Here is a 20,993-nt window from a genome sequence, read left to right as displayed (position 1 = left end):
TCCACATGCTGAGATCTTAAACCATAGACTCTACATTCAATGAACAATGAATCACATCTGCGCTTGCTCCAACTATTTTATTCCAAAGATTTTAGACCAAAATATCCCGCATATGAAAGCAGCCATTTGCACATTTGGAGCTAGAATTTGCACAAAAGGGTTTGAGGGATGGACTTTACCAGAAAAATCAACACTTGAACAAACTACAGTGTGATAAGAACTAAGCAAAACTGCCAGAAACCATCCTTGAGAAAAGTTTATAGATTTTTTAATTTCTTCCATGTCCCATCCCCAGCCCCCAGATAGCAATTACGTCCATCTTTATATAGAATATAGCTGTGTCTCAACTCAGGGGCTGCATTTGAATAGTGATTATGTGACTAGACTATCCCATTTCAAAGGATCTTTCAAATGAGTCCTTCCATCCCAGAGAAACAACCGGGTGAATCCTTTCCAGCCCAAACTATCCCAGGATTCATTGTGCTGCAGTGAAAACACATTTTTTCAAAGAGGTAACAGCGATGGTGAGCGACGAAATATCCAATGCTCGAGTATTACACTCCAACCAAACAGTTAATGGTACACATGTTAAAAAACTTTCTGTCCTGTCCAACTGCAGCTCTGTTCATAGGCAACAGCAAAAAGGATGGTACGAGCTATTGACACTGATCCTGGAAAGCGTCTGTAGATCAGACCATCTTATTTCAGTTTTGCAGTCCTCTTGAGTAGGGTAGACCACGTCCTCTGAAGGATACTGCCTCTGAACTGAGACACAGCTTCTGTTTAAAACCATTAGTACTGATTGCCAGGCATCGAGTGTAACCATCCCTCTCCTGTCCCTAAAATCAACCTTGATACCTCCTATATGATGAACCTATGAGATGTGTAACCTTAATGTGTTAAAGGTTTAAGCAATTTGAATGTTTGACGTCCCAAAACAGTGTGGCTCACTGCAGCAGCTTAGTTTGTTTTGCCATTTCCAGACCAAGAGCCAAAAGTTCAAACTGTTCCCACACTTGTACTGTTACACTTTACAGCCAGAGTCAATAGAGCCATGAGGACCGAGAGAGAGCTTGTTGAATATCCCTTTTATTCCCTCCTGAGGGAGGGAGTGCCTGAAATCTAATCCTCAACATATTGGGTTAGCCCAGAAATCTTGAATACAAATTCAAGTCTGGAGGCTTTGCACTATATGATTCGTGACGGGACCATGTTTATAAAGGTAAATGCTTCATGCTTTAATCACAGAGTTAGGGCCAGTGTTTAGTTAGCTTTAGTTTGTTCACAATCATAATTGTCAAATGATGAAGATATCTTCAAACAGATCAGATGAGGCATAACTGGTTAACAAGGAAACAGACAGTGGGTGATGCTCTTGTTATTTAGATTGCCTCACAGTTTCCGTCATTATAAAGGAACCCTAAACAAAACAGAAAACAAAAGTAAGGTTCCTTAAACTATTAGTACACTTCGAGTGAATTTGACCATCCCCTCTGCCCATTTAAAAACACACTTACCCTGTTAATCCACTTACATTTCTCTGCCAACCTTCTTTCTGCCTGGGTTTCTTTCTGATTCTTCTCCTTCCTCCTCTCTCAGCTGGGCCCTGCAGAGTCCAAGAAAGCTCTCATTATTGAAACACCACAATGGGTTTGGCTGTTACCTAACAATACTCTCTCTGTTGATACACTGCTGTTGTTTGTGTGTGGCTGCAGAAAAAATAATCATACTCATTAAGCAAGGATGGAGGTTACACACTGACCTTGTGGATTCCATGGAGAATTAGAGCAGTGTGACTCCAGTTAATAATCCTTCCTCTGGCCCTCGATGTTGGTTCATTTTAAAACATCCCAATGATGGATGTTAGGACAGCAAAAAATTAAGATATGATAAGCCGGCTGGCTCCAAGATATACAACAGAGTACAATAGAATAAAACAGTACAGTATTAAGTATAAAAAACATGAGTGAAAATAAAAAGATTGAAGCCAAACCTGTGCCTAATAGAAATGAAATATCAGAATCAGAAATACTTTATTAATCCCTGGAGGGAAATTCCAAAAGTCACAGAGCTCCTGAGCAAGCGATGAAAAGGCACGTATAGCAGTAAGAGTAAGGGCTAAGCAAAAAAAGCAGCGTAATCAAAATTAAACAAGAAGACAAAAGTAAAAGATGAGCATAAGTAGAAATAAATCTGCAATATAGATTAACATGATATGTAAGTTAAGTATACACATTATACATGTTTAAGCTTATTTACAAGCTGTCATTATACAGTTTGACAGCAACAGGCAGGAATGATATCCTGTGTCATTCTGTCGAGTAGCGTGGGTGGATGAGTCTGTCACTGAACGAGCTGCATAAGCTAATCAAGACATTATGGAGAGGGTATCAAGGAAAGTCCAATATTGTCCTTAAAAAAACAAAATTCTCCTCTCCACACACACTTTAGCATACAAAAGGTATATTTCTTTGTTGTCCCTGGTGGGGCAGTCAACGTACTGGTGAAAGGTGGGAAGTACCGAGTTCAGGTTGGTATGGTTAAAGTCCCCAGTGATAGTAATAAAAGCGGTGGGATGCTGTGTCTGTAGTCTGGACACAGCAGAGTGGACAAATCTACTGCTGCCGCTGCATCAGCTGAGGGAGGGATGTAGACAGTCACAGCAATAACGGAGGAGTATTACCTGGGGAGATAATATGGGACGCATTCCCACAGCCAAAAGTTTGATATCCGGTTTACACAAATTAAAAAATTTAGATTTTACTTCTTGATTCTTGTTCTGATTTCTAAAAGTCAGATAATTGCTGCTGTAACAAGAAGAGCTGCTTAAACAATTTCCACTGTTTTAATGTTGGTGACAATGTTGAACATTGACAATAAAGGATTCTGATTCTGATATTGCACATTGTGTTGTTGTTTTTATATCCATGCCAGGAATCAGTGCAACTTCATGTGTCAAGACACAGATGCAGAAAGTTTTCCGGCACCACCTCAGTCATATGTTGGACACTCACAGTCATAAAAAGGAGATTCATGAGGTTCCCAAAAAAGAGGAAGAGCATTTTAAAGATCTTACACCTCCATGTTTGGTGTGGTTCACATGACATGAATATTGCATACAACCATAGCAACCCGGAAAAATTAGGGCTTGTTTAAGCCATTTGCATCAGCAGCCCTCTGCAGGTTCCATAATTGGAAAGAGCTGATGATTTGCAGCAGAAGGTTGCTATTCAATAGAATGTACAAGAAAACAAGGAAGGCAATTCAGCCCTTCCCCAGCTGGATGGGCAAATCGCAAGGAGCTCAGGTGACGGGGATTGTGTGCAACAGGATAAAGAAACTCACAAGTAGCTCAGGATAAGAGATTGAAGTGTACACCAGCATCGAGCTGCACTCGCCATGTCCTGCGACCCAGATTACATTCGGTACCACGACCTGCTCATGCCTCCCGAGGCGCACAGCCAGGAGAGCCTGGAGTACGCGCAGCACTTCTCTGTGGAGGACACTGATGTGTTTGCTGTGACTTACCCCAAATCAGGTAGAGTGCATTTCATATAATGAAATTAAGTTTCCAACTTTGTGCAAAAGTTTGTTTTTTACTCACAAAGCATGTTTCTTTTCACCACAATGCAAATATTGGTGGATAATATTTACAGTTTTTTACAACCGCTATGACCTGTTTGTCAGAGCCTTAAACACTTTTACAAAACTGTTAACGCACATCACACCTGAAACACACAATTCCTCAAACAGTTAATTTCATGCTCAAAATCACGCAGTGTAACTTAACACAGACACACACTTCCAAAATACAATAATACACTAACACAATTCACCAAATCTACCAAAGCACTGACACAGGTTGTCTTCCAACAGAAACATTGAGTCAGTCACAGCACAGTGTCATAAAAAACACTGACAACTGATGGAATAACACAAACTGAATCACTTTGCATGTGTCAAATCTACTTTTTTCCTTTTTCTTTTACAATCAACAGATTATTGTATTGATCATACATGTAAATTAATGTTTGTCATGATGTTCTTCATTTTTCATTTGTTGGGCATGAATTTTGTTCCTTTTTTGTTCCAGTACAAAAAGTGAACGACCCATGTCAGAGCAGCTTTGCAGAATGTGTATGAAAGAAGAAGACAGTAAATGACAGGATTTGCAGTAAACACTTTACTGTATTGCAAATGAAAATGACTTACATTAGAGTAAAGAGGGAAAAAATCATTCATTACTGTATTGTCAAATACACAAAAAGAAAAAGGAGCAGAAGAAGTCACTGTAAAAGAGGAAGACAAAAAAGCTAATCTGCTCATTCGTCAGCATTGGGCCACATATTTTCATCGACATCACACCTGATGTCTTCTCTGGCCAGGCGTCATGGGGAGTATCTTTTTGCATGCCTTATCCAGCCCTGGCGGTTGTCAGCTGTGATGTCCTGGCATGCAGTAGGAAAGGCCCTACAATACAGTGAATACTGTAATCTACCTGTTGGTTGTTCGAAAAATTCGGACAATGGATGCCACTGTGCTCCGGCTGAGATTTGGCTGCACACGTTCTCCAGCCTCTCTATGTGACAACCCATGGTTGATGACATGGTCGATGATGGTAGCTCGTATTTCATCTGTCACCCTAGCTCTGGCCCTTCTCTGAACCCCACCACGCATTCTAACTCTCCCTCTAGACATTTTTCTCACTTGTTTTTTGCAAGTCCTCCACCTTATCTCTTGTCTTATCTTTTGTTCTTTTCCCTCACAAGATACCTATAAATATAGGTGATGTGGTTGGTGATGTGAAAAAGCCCAGCACCTGAGCTGGGTGAGACGGGAATCAGCTGTGATCAATGTAGTCTTCAATCCATTCGTTTTGAACATGAGCTTTTGTGTTTTGACAAACCGTGTGAAAGCAATTGAGAATTCACCAGTTAACATCTACTGTTTTGGTCTTGTTTGAGCTTGTGTGTAAAGAGAGATAGATTTAAACTCCTTCTAAACGTGTAAAATGTGTGTGTTTTGTGTCAAAAGAAGAAGAATTGGGTTAATTGTAGAGCCCACACAGGCTGATGTTGTGGTAACTGTGTGAAGAGTTTTGAAAAAGCGTTAAAAGTATTGAACAACGGGTCATAGCGGTTGTAAAAAACTGTAAGCCTGAGTAAACTACCGCACCGAGAGATGTCAGAGTGACACGCATGCGTAGGAAACAATCTCTAGTTTCACCAGATGGAAAAAACCATGTCTGTCCGACTCCGTTCGTGGCGAGGAGAAGTGTTTCAACACAAAACAAGTGGCTGAGAAAGCGAGCTCTAGTCCCATTCGTCGATTTTGTCCACGTTTTCGCGATATTTGGTTCTTAGAGAAGTCATAGCACAGCATCCGACAGCTCTGCCCCCAGCTGGCGAGGCACCCACAGTGACACCGAGCTGTGCGCGCTGCAGCTGTCGGCTCAGAGAGACGAGTGCGCAAGGACCGTCCAACAAGCGCTTTACCGTGACTTTACCTTCAACCTCGCACCACCATGTCCTCTGAAGACATGTCCTCTGAAGACATGTATTTGGATTATCGCGGACACACACTTCCCACGGAGACTCACAGCGCACAGAGCTTGGCGTTTGCGGAGGAATTCAAGTTTGAAGACGATGACGTCGTGGCTGTAACGTACCCGAAGTCAGGTCGGTTTTGCAAAAGCAAAAAAAAAAAAATTGCAAAAGACATTTTCTGTCAACAGACTGGTCTGTATATTGGTCTGTGTTTTCTGATTTATATTTCAAAACAGGAGCCCGAGTCCTGACGAACTTTCTGCTGATGCGTTGGTTCCTGATGTTTCTGTTCTGTAGCTTTACTCGAGACTGTCATTTCAATGCAAGCAAACTAATTTAAGATTTAACACTTATACAATGTGGTGACACATTAGGAAGGTAAACTCCTGTAAATGAAAATCAGGATGACGATGGTCCCATCTAAAGGACACTGCTCAATGCTCCCATCTAAAGGACACAAGACTTCACTGAATGGTTTGCTTCGATAGGAAGTTATGTGAATTATAGGACATGCACCAGGGGTTAAACTGAAATCAGAGTACTGAAAAAAGAACATTTACATTTGGGCCAAAACAATTTTTCCATGTGTGCAACCAAATCGATGATGTACGGGCGAATTTAGACAGACTTGTGGAATTCATCATCCAGTGAGAGAACATCTCTGAGGAGTGGTGGCTGGTGTTCTGGAGGCTTGTGGTGGCCCACTTCATGTCAGTGCCACACATCTGTATGTTTGGTTCACCGTCCACGGGGGTGGTCTTTGGAGTCAAGCACCCAAGATCATAACAATGTTTGTTGGCCTCTCTTCAAAATATGAGAAATTCTTTACCGAATATATAATTAACTCATGGACACTTGTCTGGGCAGTTGTTGTTTGTAGCAATCGAGTATTTGTGAAAGATTTTGACCTGTCAGTGTTTAAATGGTTTGAATATTGATTCCAACCTTTGTTCATGTTCACCTAAAATAATGTCAGAAAAAATGTTTAAAGTAAAATACATGCATCATCTTCCAACATATGGACTAAGATCATAAAATCTTAACATTATGAATCTTCAGTTTATGGTTCTGTTACTAGGTGTTGTCAGTAGCTATTTTGAACATGTAGGAGGAATCTAGAAGGAGACTAGATTTTTTTTTTATTCACTCTTCTGTATTGTTCTGTAGGTACAGTCTGGATGCAGGAGATCCTGCCACTGGTGCTGAACGGTGGCGACCTGACGCCAATCCAAACCATTCCAAACTGGGACAGGGTGCCTTGGCTGGAGGAGAAAAGATTGTCCATTGTTGTGGATAAGTTGATATCTCCACGAGCACTAGTCACCCATTTTCCTTATCACCTCATGCCCGCATCCTTCCACACCTCCAAAGCCAAGGTAAATGTGTGAAGGCTTAGTGAAATATTCCCCTATGTACTTCTCTTTATCCGATCCTGTATTAAACCTCTATAGAAAACTAGAGCTAAAAATGTCCCCCTTCTGTTGTTTGCATTCCGTGACTTGTTTCTCTGCCATAGGTGATCTATGTTATCAGGAACCCAAAGGATGTCTTGGTGTCTTCATACTACTTCCACCAGATGGCCGGATTTCTCGAGGATCCGGGAACTTTGGATGAGTTCATAGAGAAATTCCTGGATGGCAGAGGTCAGGGGTCCCCTCATAAAAAGATTATCTGGAGATGTGTATGATTATCAGGGGAATTGAATTCAGCATGTCACCACGTGAGCAAAATTTGGATGTTGCAAATGAAGCACCTTGAAAGAATGTGAAAGACAAAGTCACCATTGTCATTTCTTGCAGAGCAGTGGTTGATTACATTAAATGTGTACTGTACAACCCTCAGTGATGTTTGGCAAATGGACAGACCACGTGAAGAGCTGGAGACACACAGAGCTGGGAGACAGAATCATGTACATCTCATATGAAGAAATGGTTCAGGTAAAACTCTCACAAGCGAATGATGGTTTTTTAGATCTGACCAAAAGAGGTGTTCTCAAAAAGTAGAACCATTGTTCTCATTTCATTTCTGTTATGAAAGCACTTTCTGGATGGTTCACACTTTCTGACCATTTACAATAAGTTGGGGCAGAGTCATTAATCTTTAACTACAAGTTGTATCACACGTGGGGAGAGGTGAAGATTTAATATATAATGGTCATTTGGCTCGATTAAAAAGCCATCATAATGACAGTATAGTCGCAACAAAATGAATATGTTTATTATTTTTTCTCCATTCAAACAGAAAAGAGACCATCAGATGGCTTTGGTGAACTTTAATCACTGAAATCATCCAGAAAGATTAGAGGATTTCTATTTTAAGATGAAAACAAGTGTCCATGTGCTTTTCTTCCAGGACCTGCCTGCAGCTCTCAAGCGTATTTCTGGTTTCGTGGGCAAGAACCTGAGTGAAGACATCATTCAGAAGATCGCAGAGAATTGCACCTTTGAGAGCATGAAGGCCAACAACATGTCCAACTTCAGCCTGATCCCAAAGCAATACATGGACAATGAAAAATCTCCATTCTTCAGGAAAGGTGAGGCTCCATGTGTCATTCAAACAGCTTGAGGTGTTCTGTTGGCAATTTGTCTACTTCTTTATTCTGAGTTTATCCTACAAAGAGGATTTTCAGTCTCCATAAAACTGTTTCTCACCAGAGAACTGTTGTGTTAATGTGTTTGTCTTGGTGTGTGTGTGATCTCATGTCAGGTGTTGCTGGAGACTGGAAAAAACATCTCAGCACAGAACAGCTGGCCCGGATCACATCAGTCATTTGCAAAGAGATGGAGGGTGAGAGGTTCTCTCTGCCGTGGAGTCTGGACTGACCCACAGCCAGAGGGAGAAGGAGGCATGTTCAGTACATATTTGTCAGAGTAGGAAACTGGTGCTAATTGGGCCCAATGTCAGGTAGACAAGTAAAAAGTAATTTACTGATGTTTTTACTCAAGTCATCATAAAACTTCTCAAACGGGATATAGAAGAGCTGCAGAGCCTGTTATCTGGACAAATCTCCGCCTCAAATATATAATGTCAAAAGTTTTTTTTTTTACGAAACATATGATTTTCCAGGTTGACTGGATTTTTTTTTTTGCTTGCCCTGGGTGTGAATTTGTATATGTATGTGTATATGTTAAACTGTCAAAAGAAAATTCTGCTTCAACAGTGGTCATTTGCGTTCTCCCATCTGCAAATTAGCTTGTTAATAAACTATTTTGTTATTTTCTTGCTACTTTATGTGGTCAAAACTAACAACACTACTATTATTGACATCTTGCTAGCTTGCTTACTGAATTTGTATTATTTAGATTTAGATCGGGTTGCCAAAAAAACAACATTCCTCTGGAGATGCAGATTTGCAGCCACAACTGCAGTTGCATTTACAAAAGAGCAGTTGTGGACGACAGCGGGTGCATTGTACGCGACCTCGTAAGCAACAACATGCAGCAACACATGAGGAGCAGACAGTTCACTTCAGGATGAGTCTCACAGGGACAAATAAAAACAGCCCACACTGCCATCTGCAGATTATCCAAATGAAGTAGGATATTGTTTCCGGGAAAGATAAACGTGTGTCAAAAAACCTGAGCAGAAAGCCCCCTATAGTAGTGAGTAACGGTGTACCTCCTAATTATAGAGAGTCATGAAATGCATGCATTAAACTGTGAGTTTTGTTTTCACCCCTGTCTGTAAGGACAATTAAAGTGAAAAGATTTCCACGAAATATGGTGGAAGGAAGTGGTGTGTGTCATTGAAAAGCCTTTAAGTTTTCTGTAGATCCATTGTGAGATGCCGCTATTTATTGACATTTTCCCTGATTTCCTATAGGGAATTATTAGATCTTGACAAAAACAAGTCAGGCACATATGGACTTTATATATATTGTAGAGATTGTTTTAATTTTGGTGCATTTTAACTGAAATCAGTGGGAGTGTTGGGCTTTGGAAGTACCAGGTGTCATTCTATTTAGGTACTGTTATTAAAGGATAATCCAAAATTAGACATCCAAATCTTAAATGTTAAGAAAGTTCAACGTTCCATGGCACAATATATTTAGTATGAAGCAATGCCCAACATAATACTGTGGTTCAGTCTCACTCCCATCATCACCCCTCATATTTACACATGAGGTATTTATCTTCAGCCGACAAGCTCTGGCAAGTCAAGTACACGCCTGTGTCTGCCATGAAACAGCAAAGAAACAATGTAATCAATCTTGAATGCTGATATGTAGCCTAAAGTTATACATTTCTTAACATTCAAATCCAGACAACTTTACTGATCCCAAGGAGGGAAATTCACTGCAGCTTATCCTGTTCACGGTCACACAAACTATACATCCAATATGATACGTGCCAAAAAGCACAGGTCAACAAACGAACAGAGGTCAGTCAAGACAGAGGTTGATCAAGATAAAATTAAGATTGAAAATAAGGCACGCTTGAGGTGAAGATGTTTTCCTGATGTCTCACATTTTATGGTTTTCATGACAAGTGAACAGAAATAAGTTTTTACAACAAATAAGAGCAGTGTTGAATGGAAGACAAGAGAAGCACATAAACAGTAAACTTGCACAGTCATGTTTATTTTATATTTCTAAAACTCACATTTTAAAACAATAGGTTTTAGTGTTCCTTGTCCTAAAGCCCTATTTTTACCACCTGACTATGGTTCTGGCCTCCCTACACAGTGACAATGCAACAGAGAAAAGAAGGAAAAAGTAATTGAAGGAAAACATACCTGAAGACTGAGGGCAAATGTGTGCAAACATGTTTTTCCCTCCATCCACATTGCTATGAAGGGAGAGGTTGAAGGGTTTGAGCTCTCATGTGATTGGAGGCACATACACACAAACACATATGCACGAATCCAGACAGTTGGCATCTGTGTACAAGTGAACAGAAAACACCCTTTCACCGGTAGCAAAGCCAAGTAAACAATGAAGAAGCTCACTTCTGAAATGGATTTGATTCAACCATTAGATGGCAGTCAATCATCAGTAGTTCACATTCTGCAGACCCGGTTCATGCTCAGTATCGCCAATACAAATACAGTCAGTCAGCCAAAGAGATGAGCAGGAAGACACGCTACACACTGACTCAGATAGACACACTCAAATGTGATCATTACAATAGTGAATAATATAATGAGAATTTCTGGCACACTTACATCTGCACTGCAAACAGACATCTTGTTACAAATCGAAAGGAAAATCCTGGAAGTTCTTGTATACAAGTTGTGATATTAGACTTACAGGTGATGCAGAAGATTTTTAAATTTGACAATGGCTGCATCTACCAAAATAAGTCAAATTCATATTTGAGCATGCAAATCTGAATTTGACAAATAAGCTATATTTTCATTTTTCAACATAACAATGAATATTTAGATTTCAAAGATTTTATGAAATCCCTAGGAATCATGATACCATCGCACTGCAATTCTGACAAACTCTAAATGTGTCTATAATTTCATCAGCGACTAATCTGAGTAGCAAATGGTCAAGTCAAATAAAGAGAGTAAGTTTTACAGACTGACTTCTCAGACCATTGCTGTTTTTAAGTTTCTTTTCTTTTCGGTTTTATCTTTTCGGGGAAAGAAAAAAAGAAGTATTTCACTGGGTGAACAAATAGTAAATGTCTATAAAACATTTTAATGAACTTCACCAATGACCTCTTTAAAACATACACATTTGAACAATGTAGAGATTTGGTTGACCAACCAGTTTCAAGCAAGACTAAGTATTTACAGCCCTCATATAAATCATAAACAGATTCAACACAAAGTGTAAAATCTACTTTTATATCTAATTCTAACAACATATTGATTTCTTCACATGATCATTTCCTCACACACACCTTTTTGTTACCTAACTGGCCCAAAGCCTAACTGGGTAAACCTAAATAATTCTATTAATATAATAATGATTATTTATAACATGTTGTGTTTAAACATAAAGAGTTTCTTCTTTTCTGTTGGCATAAAATATCAGACCGGGTTGAACTGAGTCTAAGATTATTTACACAATCAGGAGATTTACAAACGACACAACCGCTACAGTGATTCATCATCACAGTTAAATATCCTAACCTGATTTTAACCTTGGAGGTCTAAGTAAAATATACTTGTGTCACATATGTTGCATTTAAAGGTGTTTGCGTCTCCTAAACTGATTTTAACGTATGATTTCACTTTAATATTCATGTGTTTATGATATATTGTATGGTATCCTTGGTGCCTAAAGGTGCTCGGAATTAAAATTCAATATCATCATTATTTATCGGAGTGAACCCTTCATTGTTTTCAGTTGATCAGCTCTATCAGCAGCAACCAATAATTAGGATAGATTTAATTTAAGGACAATGAGAAAGGAATTTACGCTTAATTTAAATTGTAGATTTGTGTGAGCTCAACACAGTCATTGTGCCTTGTCCTCACACTCTTGATGACATCACAGAAAATATCAACATATTTCACTATTCATTCACTAAACTAAAGTACTTTTTATGCACACTCCTTAATCACGTATGTCTATCCTTAATTTGTGTTGCTATAAATAGTTTTAATGAGAGTTTTAAAAGAGCTTGAAATTTAATTTGATATTGGTTCAGGTCGTGGGCTCCTTTTGATTGTGTTTGTGTGTCCCTCCCATGACTCCATCCCCTGAGTTCTGACACCACATCAATTACATAGTGGCCTTTTGTGCCCGGGGGAGGGTTTGGGTGTGTGTGTGTGTATCTGTGTGGGCAGACGATGTGGTGCCTGCTCCAGGACACCCACTTCGTTGCCGCCTTGTGCCCACTGGTCCTGCCCTGGGCTGCCCACAGGATGCTGGCCTGCTTTGATGCCCTCTTCTCATCAACAGACCGTAGACACACTCTTAGATAGCCAATAACTCCTCAGAAGATCCCTTAATCTTTTCAAAGTTTGTTGCATCCAGTCAGTAAAGTCTTCTCAAGTCTGTTGACTATCTCTGCCCAGAGCGATGTCCACATTTATCGGATGAAGCTTGATCAGTTGCAATGTTTGGAATCGGCTGTTTAGGTCCAAGCAGGGAGGGAGGAGGATATCTGACATCACCACATTAATCTTGATCTCAGCCTGGGATGTCAAGTGTGTTCCGCTCAGTGGTCTGTCCACTAACCCGAGAAAATTGTTGTGAGACCGTTTTTTTTGACAGTTAAACCTCCAGTTATCAACCAAACATACACATGTGCACATAGAAGGTTCCCAGTAGTTATAAAACTATTAAAAATACATCTAAACTGTTGCTTCTCAAATGAACCCACACTATCTCAGCTACACATTGGTAGTTACAGTTTTGTAGCTGTACAGCAGCTGTAAAAAGCTTATGAAATTACATTTAATTCATATTTTGCACACTCATTGATATCGGTCACCTAAGTACAAAAATGTTTTCATCAAGATCCATTTTTTATTTTAAGGGGAGTTGTTGAACCATCTGACAATTTTTAATAAGGCTCGTCTAGAAATCTGTTCAGTAGTCTTTGGGTAATTGTGCTGACAAATCAACCAACCAACCAACCAAAGGGTGAAAACGTAACCTTGTTGATGGAGTTAATGACCACATCCTTAGGAATAGGAATGCATGTCCTAGCTGACTCTAGGTTGCTTTGTGGTCCACATATTGTGTCTGTCTTCCTCCTAGTTTAAAGAAATTATTGCATATCATGAGGAATGCGGTTATATGTTTTCTTGCAAAAGAAAGAAACAATGCCATATGCAGCCAGCACACACACTCAGAACAGGGAAAGACAACTTGGTTGTGTTTCTTGGCAGCGATGTTCCGAGCAAAGTATCTGCTCAGCCCATCACCCCTTGTGACACTGTGTAATATATCTGGTATCAATCACCACATCCAACTCAAAAGAGTTATTATTTCATCCATTATGTTCCTGTGTCATTCACATAGTTAAATTGTCCATGGTTTGATGTTCTTGTTTATACATAGCTGGCCCTCCCCAGGGTCATATAGCCAGCTGTAGACATCTGCAGATAGAGCAGTGATAACATACAGTGCAACATCTAAACATCCCTTTCTTCCTCTCTGTAAGACACAGGAAAGTCGTCAGGAGCCTTGATGCACTTGATCACCCTTGTATACCCTTGTGTTATTAACAGTATTTGGCATAAGAGTGTCTGTCTCTCTACATCATTTCTCTTTTAATATTGTGATTTTATTTTGAAGAAAGCATGTGCAACTTTATGTTTTCTTTATGATTTGAGCACTTGTTTGCCATTGATGCTACAGAATATTAACAAAATAATAATACATTAATATTTTAATTATTTTACTGTTGTTTTAAAAAAAAAATATTATATAGATAATATATTTTTGCTATTGCATCCATCCATATGATGTGTCTATCTTCTTCAAAAACACCCTTGTCTTTCCAGGACTGCGACAGATTATTCCATGTTTTACTTAAATCAACCAGCTCAAAGCTATTTAGCCAACTTTGATTATGGATGTTTCCTTCTCTGCTTTGCTTGTTAGACACAGACAACATATTATGTCTGGCTCTATACTATCTCTACCATCCATCCCACTGCTCGTTGCATACCCTTCCTCCTCTCTTCTGTTTTCTATGAATGAACCAACTCAACTCAGACAACACATCATCACATGGTTCCCCAGGGCAGTGGATGTATACAGCGATAGATACTGCATCATAAACAGGTAGGTTGCATTTAAAGACATGGGACTATATACATTTATCAAACACACAGACACAGACACACTTTTCTGTCACGCCCCACAGGGTGTCTGCACAGTTCCGGGCCGTGGGGCAATTAGCAGTAATAGCAGGAAGCTAGTTAGTGTTATCTGCTGCGGCGGCAGCCTCCACTTGCACTGACGGACTCTGGGCCGGTCACGTAGAGAGACAGACACAGAGCCTGGGAGGAAGGAGGAGGAAGTGGAGGAGGTAGGTGGCTAAGAAACTCACAGGCACAGGGCCTGCAAGGACATTCAGTCCAAATTAGTCACCTGCTGAGCTCCATCCAAATATAGAAATTAGACTTGAGGGCACCAGGATATAGTATGTATAGTGCCATGGTGTCTGTTGAGAGTACACTTAAATAAACATATATTTTAATTTTTTTTCATATTTTTATTTATTTTTTACAATGATCGATGCATATTCTTAATCTACGGTCATCAAGACCAGAATCATTAAGATAGTAATTTAATAAACCACAACTACTCCTACAAAAGCTTCCTCAAGTGTCTTTTCAGGTAACAACCTAACTTAGATGATGATCTAGCATCCCCTGTATATGCCACAGCTTCGTCTGCAAGGTCGTTTCTGGCTTCGGATAAGATGTCTCTCTATTGTTTCAGGAGCACGTCTCTCTTCCTGTATGTATAACACGACACATGCCTTGGAGTGGGTGGCTGGGTGGGTGTGATTCAGGGGGAGCGACGAGGTAGTGTGAGTGGAGAGTACAAGAGGATGTGGCCCAAAACAGACAAAAACAAAGTAAACAGCAGAAATCCCTGAATGAGGCTCAGACACAACAGTCACGTAGGTTTGACTGACTCCAGGTCACATCGTCAGACTGGCAGGCGCACTGAGCCTGTAGCCTTCACTGTGATTACACTGTGATTGTATTTACGCAGCATTAATATCAACATCCGTCAGGGTTGTTGTAATACAGCGAGCTGCTGGGATCTACACAGAACAATGAATGAATAAAAAAAACTAAGAATGTAGTTCATGCTAAATTCCTTTATAATGGGGTGATGGACCATTAAATTTGATTGTTTTATTCTAAATATAGAAGATATTTGATGATGTGCAGAATGAAGTGACACTTTTGAGTTTAAATTTAAAAGCCACATTAACATGTCTGTGAGTAAAATACTTCAATGTAATCTGGAATATTGTATCATTCATAAATACTGAGTCTGTCTGCCTCTCAAATCTGTTTTACAAGTTAAGTTTGTTCGCTTCCAGGCCTAGCAGATGTTAATTAAAGCAGTTTATGCTCAGTGGAATTATTCTTCTGTACAGTCTGTGCACAGATTCCCTTCTATTGGCAAAAATCTGGGTCATACTGTATATGCAAGTTAATGCTATAGTGTTATAATGTAAATAGTGGCCTGTTGTTGTGGAGATAAATGTATTTTTGGTCAATAAGACCAATCATCCACCCATTATCTACACCTATTATCCTCTTGAGGTTCATAGGGGGAGCTGGAGGCGAACCCAGCTGACATTGGGCGAGAGGCAGGTCAGCTCGGGCCTAATGTCAGCAGTCACACTGATTAATACCTACAGTCAATTTACATTGACCAACCAACTTAACCCAAATCGTGTCTTTGGACTTTGGGAGGAAGCTGTAGTACCTGGAGAAAACCCACAGAGAGAAATAGCAAACTCCACCAATGTGCTTGGTTTACACAAGTATTATATCTATATGAGTATTATATCAGAATAAGTATATCAGATTATAACACTTCATTGGTTCATTTATTTGTGTGGCCAATGGGCTGTTATCTACAGCCCATTGTGAACAACAACAGTGAACAAATCCTTTACTTGTGTGTGTGTGTGTGTCTGTGTTAATGTGTTTGTGTGAGAGAGAGAGTGTTATGTAGAACAGAGGATTTGCTGTAAGTGCTTAAGAATGAGGTTTTCCCCTTTCCCCTCATCAGGTCCCCGAGGCCGCAATTTAACAAAAGAAAAGGCCTCAGTCAACACCAGAGACTGAGATAAGAACAAATAACTTACAGTAATGCTGCATGGCGAGGATACGTGCTATTTTACCCAACACCGTGTCACTGACCACCCTCCCTGAGGGCAGCTGCCCCAATCTTCTTACACGTAAACATACAAATGTGTTGTACCTGTTTTGTCCTTAAATTATGGGAATTTAAGTTTTTAAACTTTACAACCCAAAAAGGAAAAAAAATGTCGCTTTTGATAATAAATGAGAAGCTGCTTATGTTTTGAAAAAAACATCCTTAACGGAAATTCTAGTAAAGTATTGGCTCCTGAAAAAACGCTTGCAGCCTCCTGCAGTGTTTGGGCATGGGATCAGTCACTCATGTGATGGCATGCCAAATAAACTTCAACTTAAATAAACAGGGCTCCATTCTGGTAAAGCACGGTTTGTATTGCTGTGCCGGAATAGGATCAACAACTTCCTTTTCTTTTCAAACTGTCAACAAAAACTGTAAGTGAAGTTTCCCACTGTAACAGATGTATGCTACTCATGTAGTTTGGTTTTAGTTTGGTTTGCAGTGGAGGACAAATTTAAATTGAACTCCAATGTATGCATCTAAATGTATCCAAACGACATATATGGAGGGAAGGTATAGTGAACTTTCTACACTTGAGCACACAGATGCAGAAGCCTGCTGTTCTGTTATTTGTCTACATTTGTCTAGTCTGAGCCCATGTGAAGATGCACATTTTCAAGACAACCTGACAGTAGACCGGGGTACATTCCGTCTTCCTACTATTGTTGTTCCTGATTGTATTTTGGATTTCAGTGACGTGCAGTAACACTGACCGAGCCCATTTATTGTCTGACTAAATCACGCACAGCGACCTCTGAGGACTGGCTGATGATCGACTGAAAGGATGAAGGACCTCGTCCCTCAACCATTTTTAAAGAAAGAGTCTGTCATTAATAACGGCTGTGGTATAGAGAACTGGATTTTAGTGTAAAACTGTTTTATTTCACTTTATTTTACTGAAAACATTTAGTCCTATTCTCAACTCAGCACCATTGCCAGCTCACTACTGTTTCTCTCAGATGTTTCACATGATGTAAAGCAATTCAATTCCAACAGTGTGTTTCTGCTGGTTGATTGAAGCAGTGGAACATTATCAGGACATCTGCAGCTGGATCTGCCAGAGTGGATTTAGCTGTTCTTGATGTTCAGATGAAAGATCTGATGAGAGGCGACACTGAGGATTCTTTCGATTTCTTAGTTTCATCATTCAGGGCATTGAAGTCACTGATGCCCACAGAAGCTGTGCGGGCAAACAGACGTGAGAGGACCATGTCTATCACCTGTGTGTGTCCTCTTCCAATCCACTATGAGTTTCCTGTATGGCACAAGAGGCAAGGAAGAACAGGAAATAGTATGATTCACTCCCATTATAAGCTAGAGATGCAGGGGTCGGGATCAGTCCAGAATAGAGGCGACACGGTGAACACACGCAAATATGCTGTACAGGACGACATCGCAGTGCAGTGTTTGTTTATTAGTTGTTTATGTGACAACAATGGCTGGCGTACATAGAGGTTTTGATTACCTCAGGGCGTCGCCCTCACTGTCTTGTCTGTCTATAAATATTATCTGGATAAATATAGCGAGCAGCTGCCTCTTTTGTGTTGATAACAGTACACAGAAGAGAGGGAGAAAGGAAGTATTCCTTTTGTTTGGAGTCCAGTCTGCTGCTATTTTAGAAACGATGTGATAATGTTAGACGCAAATACGAACTATGGCTCTGTGTGTCAAGAATACAGAATCCATCAAACTGTCCAGTTATACCACAGTACTTACCAAGATAATCAGACCTTAAAGGTTCAGTGTGTAGACTTTTGTGACAAATAGTGTTGAAAGTGCATGTTACAGCTGAACATCCCTCACCTAACCCTCTCCTTACAAACATGAAAAAGAAATTGTGGTAACTTCAGTTGTCATAAAAACTCAAAAGGTGTTTAGTTTGTCCAGTCTGGACTAATGTAAAAAACATGGCATCCTCAGTACAGAGGGTCCCCTTGATGTAAATATAAAGTATTTAAATATAAAGGGCCTTTTCTGGGGTAAAGACAAAATCAATTCAAACAATTTAGATGAAAAGAACTTGTGAAAACATCATGAGGATTATTCTACAATAAATTTCTGCCAATAGTTCCCTTTCACCTAAATCTTACACACTGGACCTTTAATGCTGGAAATGAAGTGATGGACTCATGTTTATTAATATCTTATTGGTTAGTTGCTCTGTGTAAAATGACAACAATAACAATACAAGAATAATCATAAGAATAATAAAAAAAGATGGCTAAAGCAAAGTTTGGCTTTACAGAAAAGGTTTACTCAGTGTAAAACTGGAAACTCAATATCGATGAAATACCTTGACCGAGGCCCAATCTTCTTCTTGAACCACATTTAAGTTCACTAGATCCATATTTTCATTTGACATTCTACATTTATCTCCACCAAACATTCATAAATATCTGTCTCCAGATTCAAGAATTAATCTCTAAAGTATTATACTCTATTCATTATTTGAATTATTCTCTAAGAAATCCAAAGGTTGCAATGTTTAAAAAAATGTTTTTTTTTTCATTCCTGGATTTGCCCCCTGAATCGCAACAAAATTGAATGTGCTTTTTCCTGACTCAAACCTCCTCCTTCTGACAAATAAAAGACCCTAGTTACTAGATGTCCAACCCAGTCAAGTCCAATAGATTTATTTTAAGAAAAGAGATATGGTGAATGTAATATGACCTTGTGTACGAGGTGTCACAAAAACAACTTAACAAACCTGAAAATGGCTTATTGCACATTTCACATAAACAAAAAAAACATTCTCTTTGTATTTATGGATATTGTACTTTTAAAATCTTTAATAATAATATAAAAATGACAGAATAGTTTGAGGCCAGCAATATATGAAATCTAGGAACAGTGTTTTGCTGATGTCAGTCATCAAACCTTTTTATTTCCAAATCTGCTGTGTTTAAAACTATTGGCCTGTGGAGAGAGCCCACCTAAGACACACACACACCCCTCCACACAAGTTGCATGGCTGTATTCTTTGCAGAAGTCACCCATTCTTTCAGCTGGGTGGAGGACATCCAGTGGTCTTTACACACATACGCAGGAACATGTGCACATGTGCAGGATAAGCACAGATTGTTATCTTTGTGTGTGAGCACTAAGTACATCCTGCCTCTTGATGTTGCAGTAATACTGCAGAGTGACGTCATGTTAACTCTGCATTAGGGACCACGACAGGATTGATAACATAGTCTATTAGAAGGCTATTTCACACACACACACACACACACACACACACACACACACACACACACACACACACACACTCACACACAGACACACGTATGCACATCTAAGTAAGGACACTCATTGGCATAATGCATTCCCTAGCCCCTCACCCTAACCATCTAAACTTAATGCCTAACCCTAAACCGAGTCTTAACCCCCAAACAGTCCATTAAAGGTGGGTCAGAAAGTGAGGACCGGCCAAAATGTCCTCACTTTGCCAAAACTTCCTCATTCTGTAGGATGTAGGCTCAAAATGGTCCCCACAAAGATATCTGTAAAAGAGCACACACACACACACGCACACACACACACACACACAGTTTTGTTCACACAAAAGGGAGAGTGAGGGTGTGTCCTCTCTAGTTACGAGAGTCTGTCTCTCTCTCCTTCCTGTCCGTCTCGTCCTCATGTCTTCAGCGTGTGTGATACATGTGGATGTATTTGGGTCTGTATTGTATACTCAGAAATGTTTTACTGTATGTAAATATAATAGAATGATATTATAGACAGTGTATTCTGTTACTGTAATTGATGCATATGCAGATGATGTAGGCGTATATGGGAAGACATATGTTGCCCAAACATCCTGTTGTCTTTTAGCAAATCACTGTCCCCTCACAGCTGATGTGTTCCAGAGGAAATGAGACCCACCCCAGACTTCAGATGTGAGCTGCTATGTTAACATTGCAATAAAAGCTGCTGGAGCCAGAGCTTGTGTGATGTAATGAAAGGTCAACATCCCGGTTCAAAAACAGGTGGAACTAAAATGGTGCTCAGTTGAGCACATACCGTGGCCCAATCGTCCCCATGAATAAAAATTAAGCTGCACCACATTTCACAGATTCATAGATATCATAATATAATAATTTTTTTCATCAAGAGAATATTAATACACGCCCTGTAACAATGTAAGAGAAAGTAATAGGAAAAAAAATCTGATCCGGAACCACACCTAAATTTAACATGTTCTTCTCTGACCCATAGCATATCCTTCCACCAAGTTTCATGGTAATCCGCCCTGTAGTTTTTGAGGAACCATGTTTCCAAGCAAAAGGACAGGGTGAAAACTTAACAACCATCATGGAGGTAATGACTGTTTAACCAAGCTTCATCTCTGGCCATGTTTTTTCTGGACTTAGTGTAAAATGGATTGTGCCTGCACGTAGTTGGTTGTCTATTTGTATCTATGAATGTGTGTGTGAGTCTATTTTAGTATATAAGAATAGTGCAGAGGTTCTGGCATCAACAGTATGTTCTTGGTATTGTGTTTATTTATTCACAAAGACAAAGAGAGGAAAATAGACTGTTCACTGTGTGTGTATTTGTCTGCCTATGAGTGTGTGTGTGTGTGTCCGTGCATGTGTGTGTGTGTGTGTATGTGTACATGAGCATCA

General features: G+C 39.7%; 1 protein-coding gene across 2 annotated transcripts; it reads left to right on the top strand.

Moving 5' to 3' along the window:
• The first annotated feature begins 3,314 nt into the window (after positions 1-3,314).
• Positions 3,315-9,278, top strand: sult2st3 (sulfotransferase family 2, cytosolic sulfotransferase 3). 2 transcript variants are annotated; one of them, XM_069537349.1, is made up of 6 exons: positions 3,315-3,538; positions 6,714-6,922; positions 7,063-7,189; positions 7,389-7,483; positions 7,899-8,079; positions 8,253-9,278. In XM_069537349.1, the coding sequence occupies exons 1-6, from the start codon at positions 3,400-3,402 to the stop codon at positions 8,366-8,368; spliced, it is 867 nt and encodes a 288-aa protein (XP_069393450.1). In that variant the 5' UTR covers positions 3,315-3,399; the 3' UTR covers positions 8,369-9,278. The 2 variants fall into 2 exon arrangements, with proteins under 2 accessions (XP_069393450.1, XP_019946634.2); XM_020091075.2 differs by lacking the exon at positions 3,315-3,538 and adding an exon at positions 5,217-5,678.
• The last annotated feature ends 11,715 nt before the right edge of the window (positions 9,279-20,993 follow it).

Source organism: Paralichthys olivaceus, chromosome 13 (genome assembly GCF_024713975.1).
Source record: "Paralichthys olivaceus isolate ysfri-2021 chromosome 13, ASM2471397v2, whole genome shotgun sequence".
Lineage (NCBI taxonomy): Eukaryota > Metazoa > Chordata > Actinopteri > Pleuronectiformes > Paralichthyidae > Paralichthys > Paralichthys olivaceus.
The sequence above is the reverse complement of the archived record's forward strand: the minus strand, read 5'-3'. Positions and strand labels throughout refer to the sequence as shown.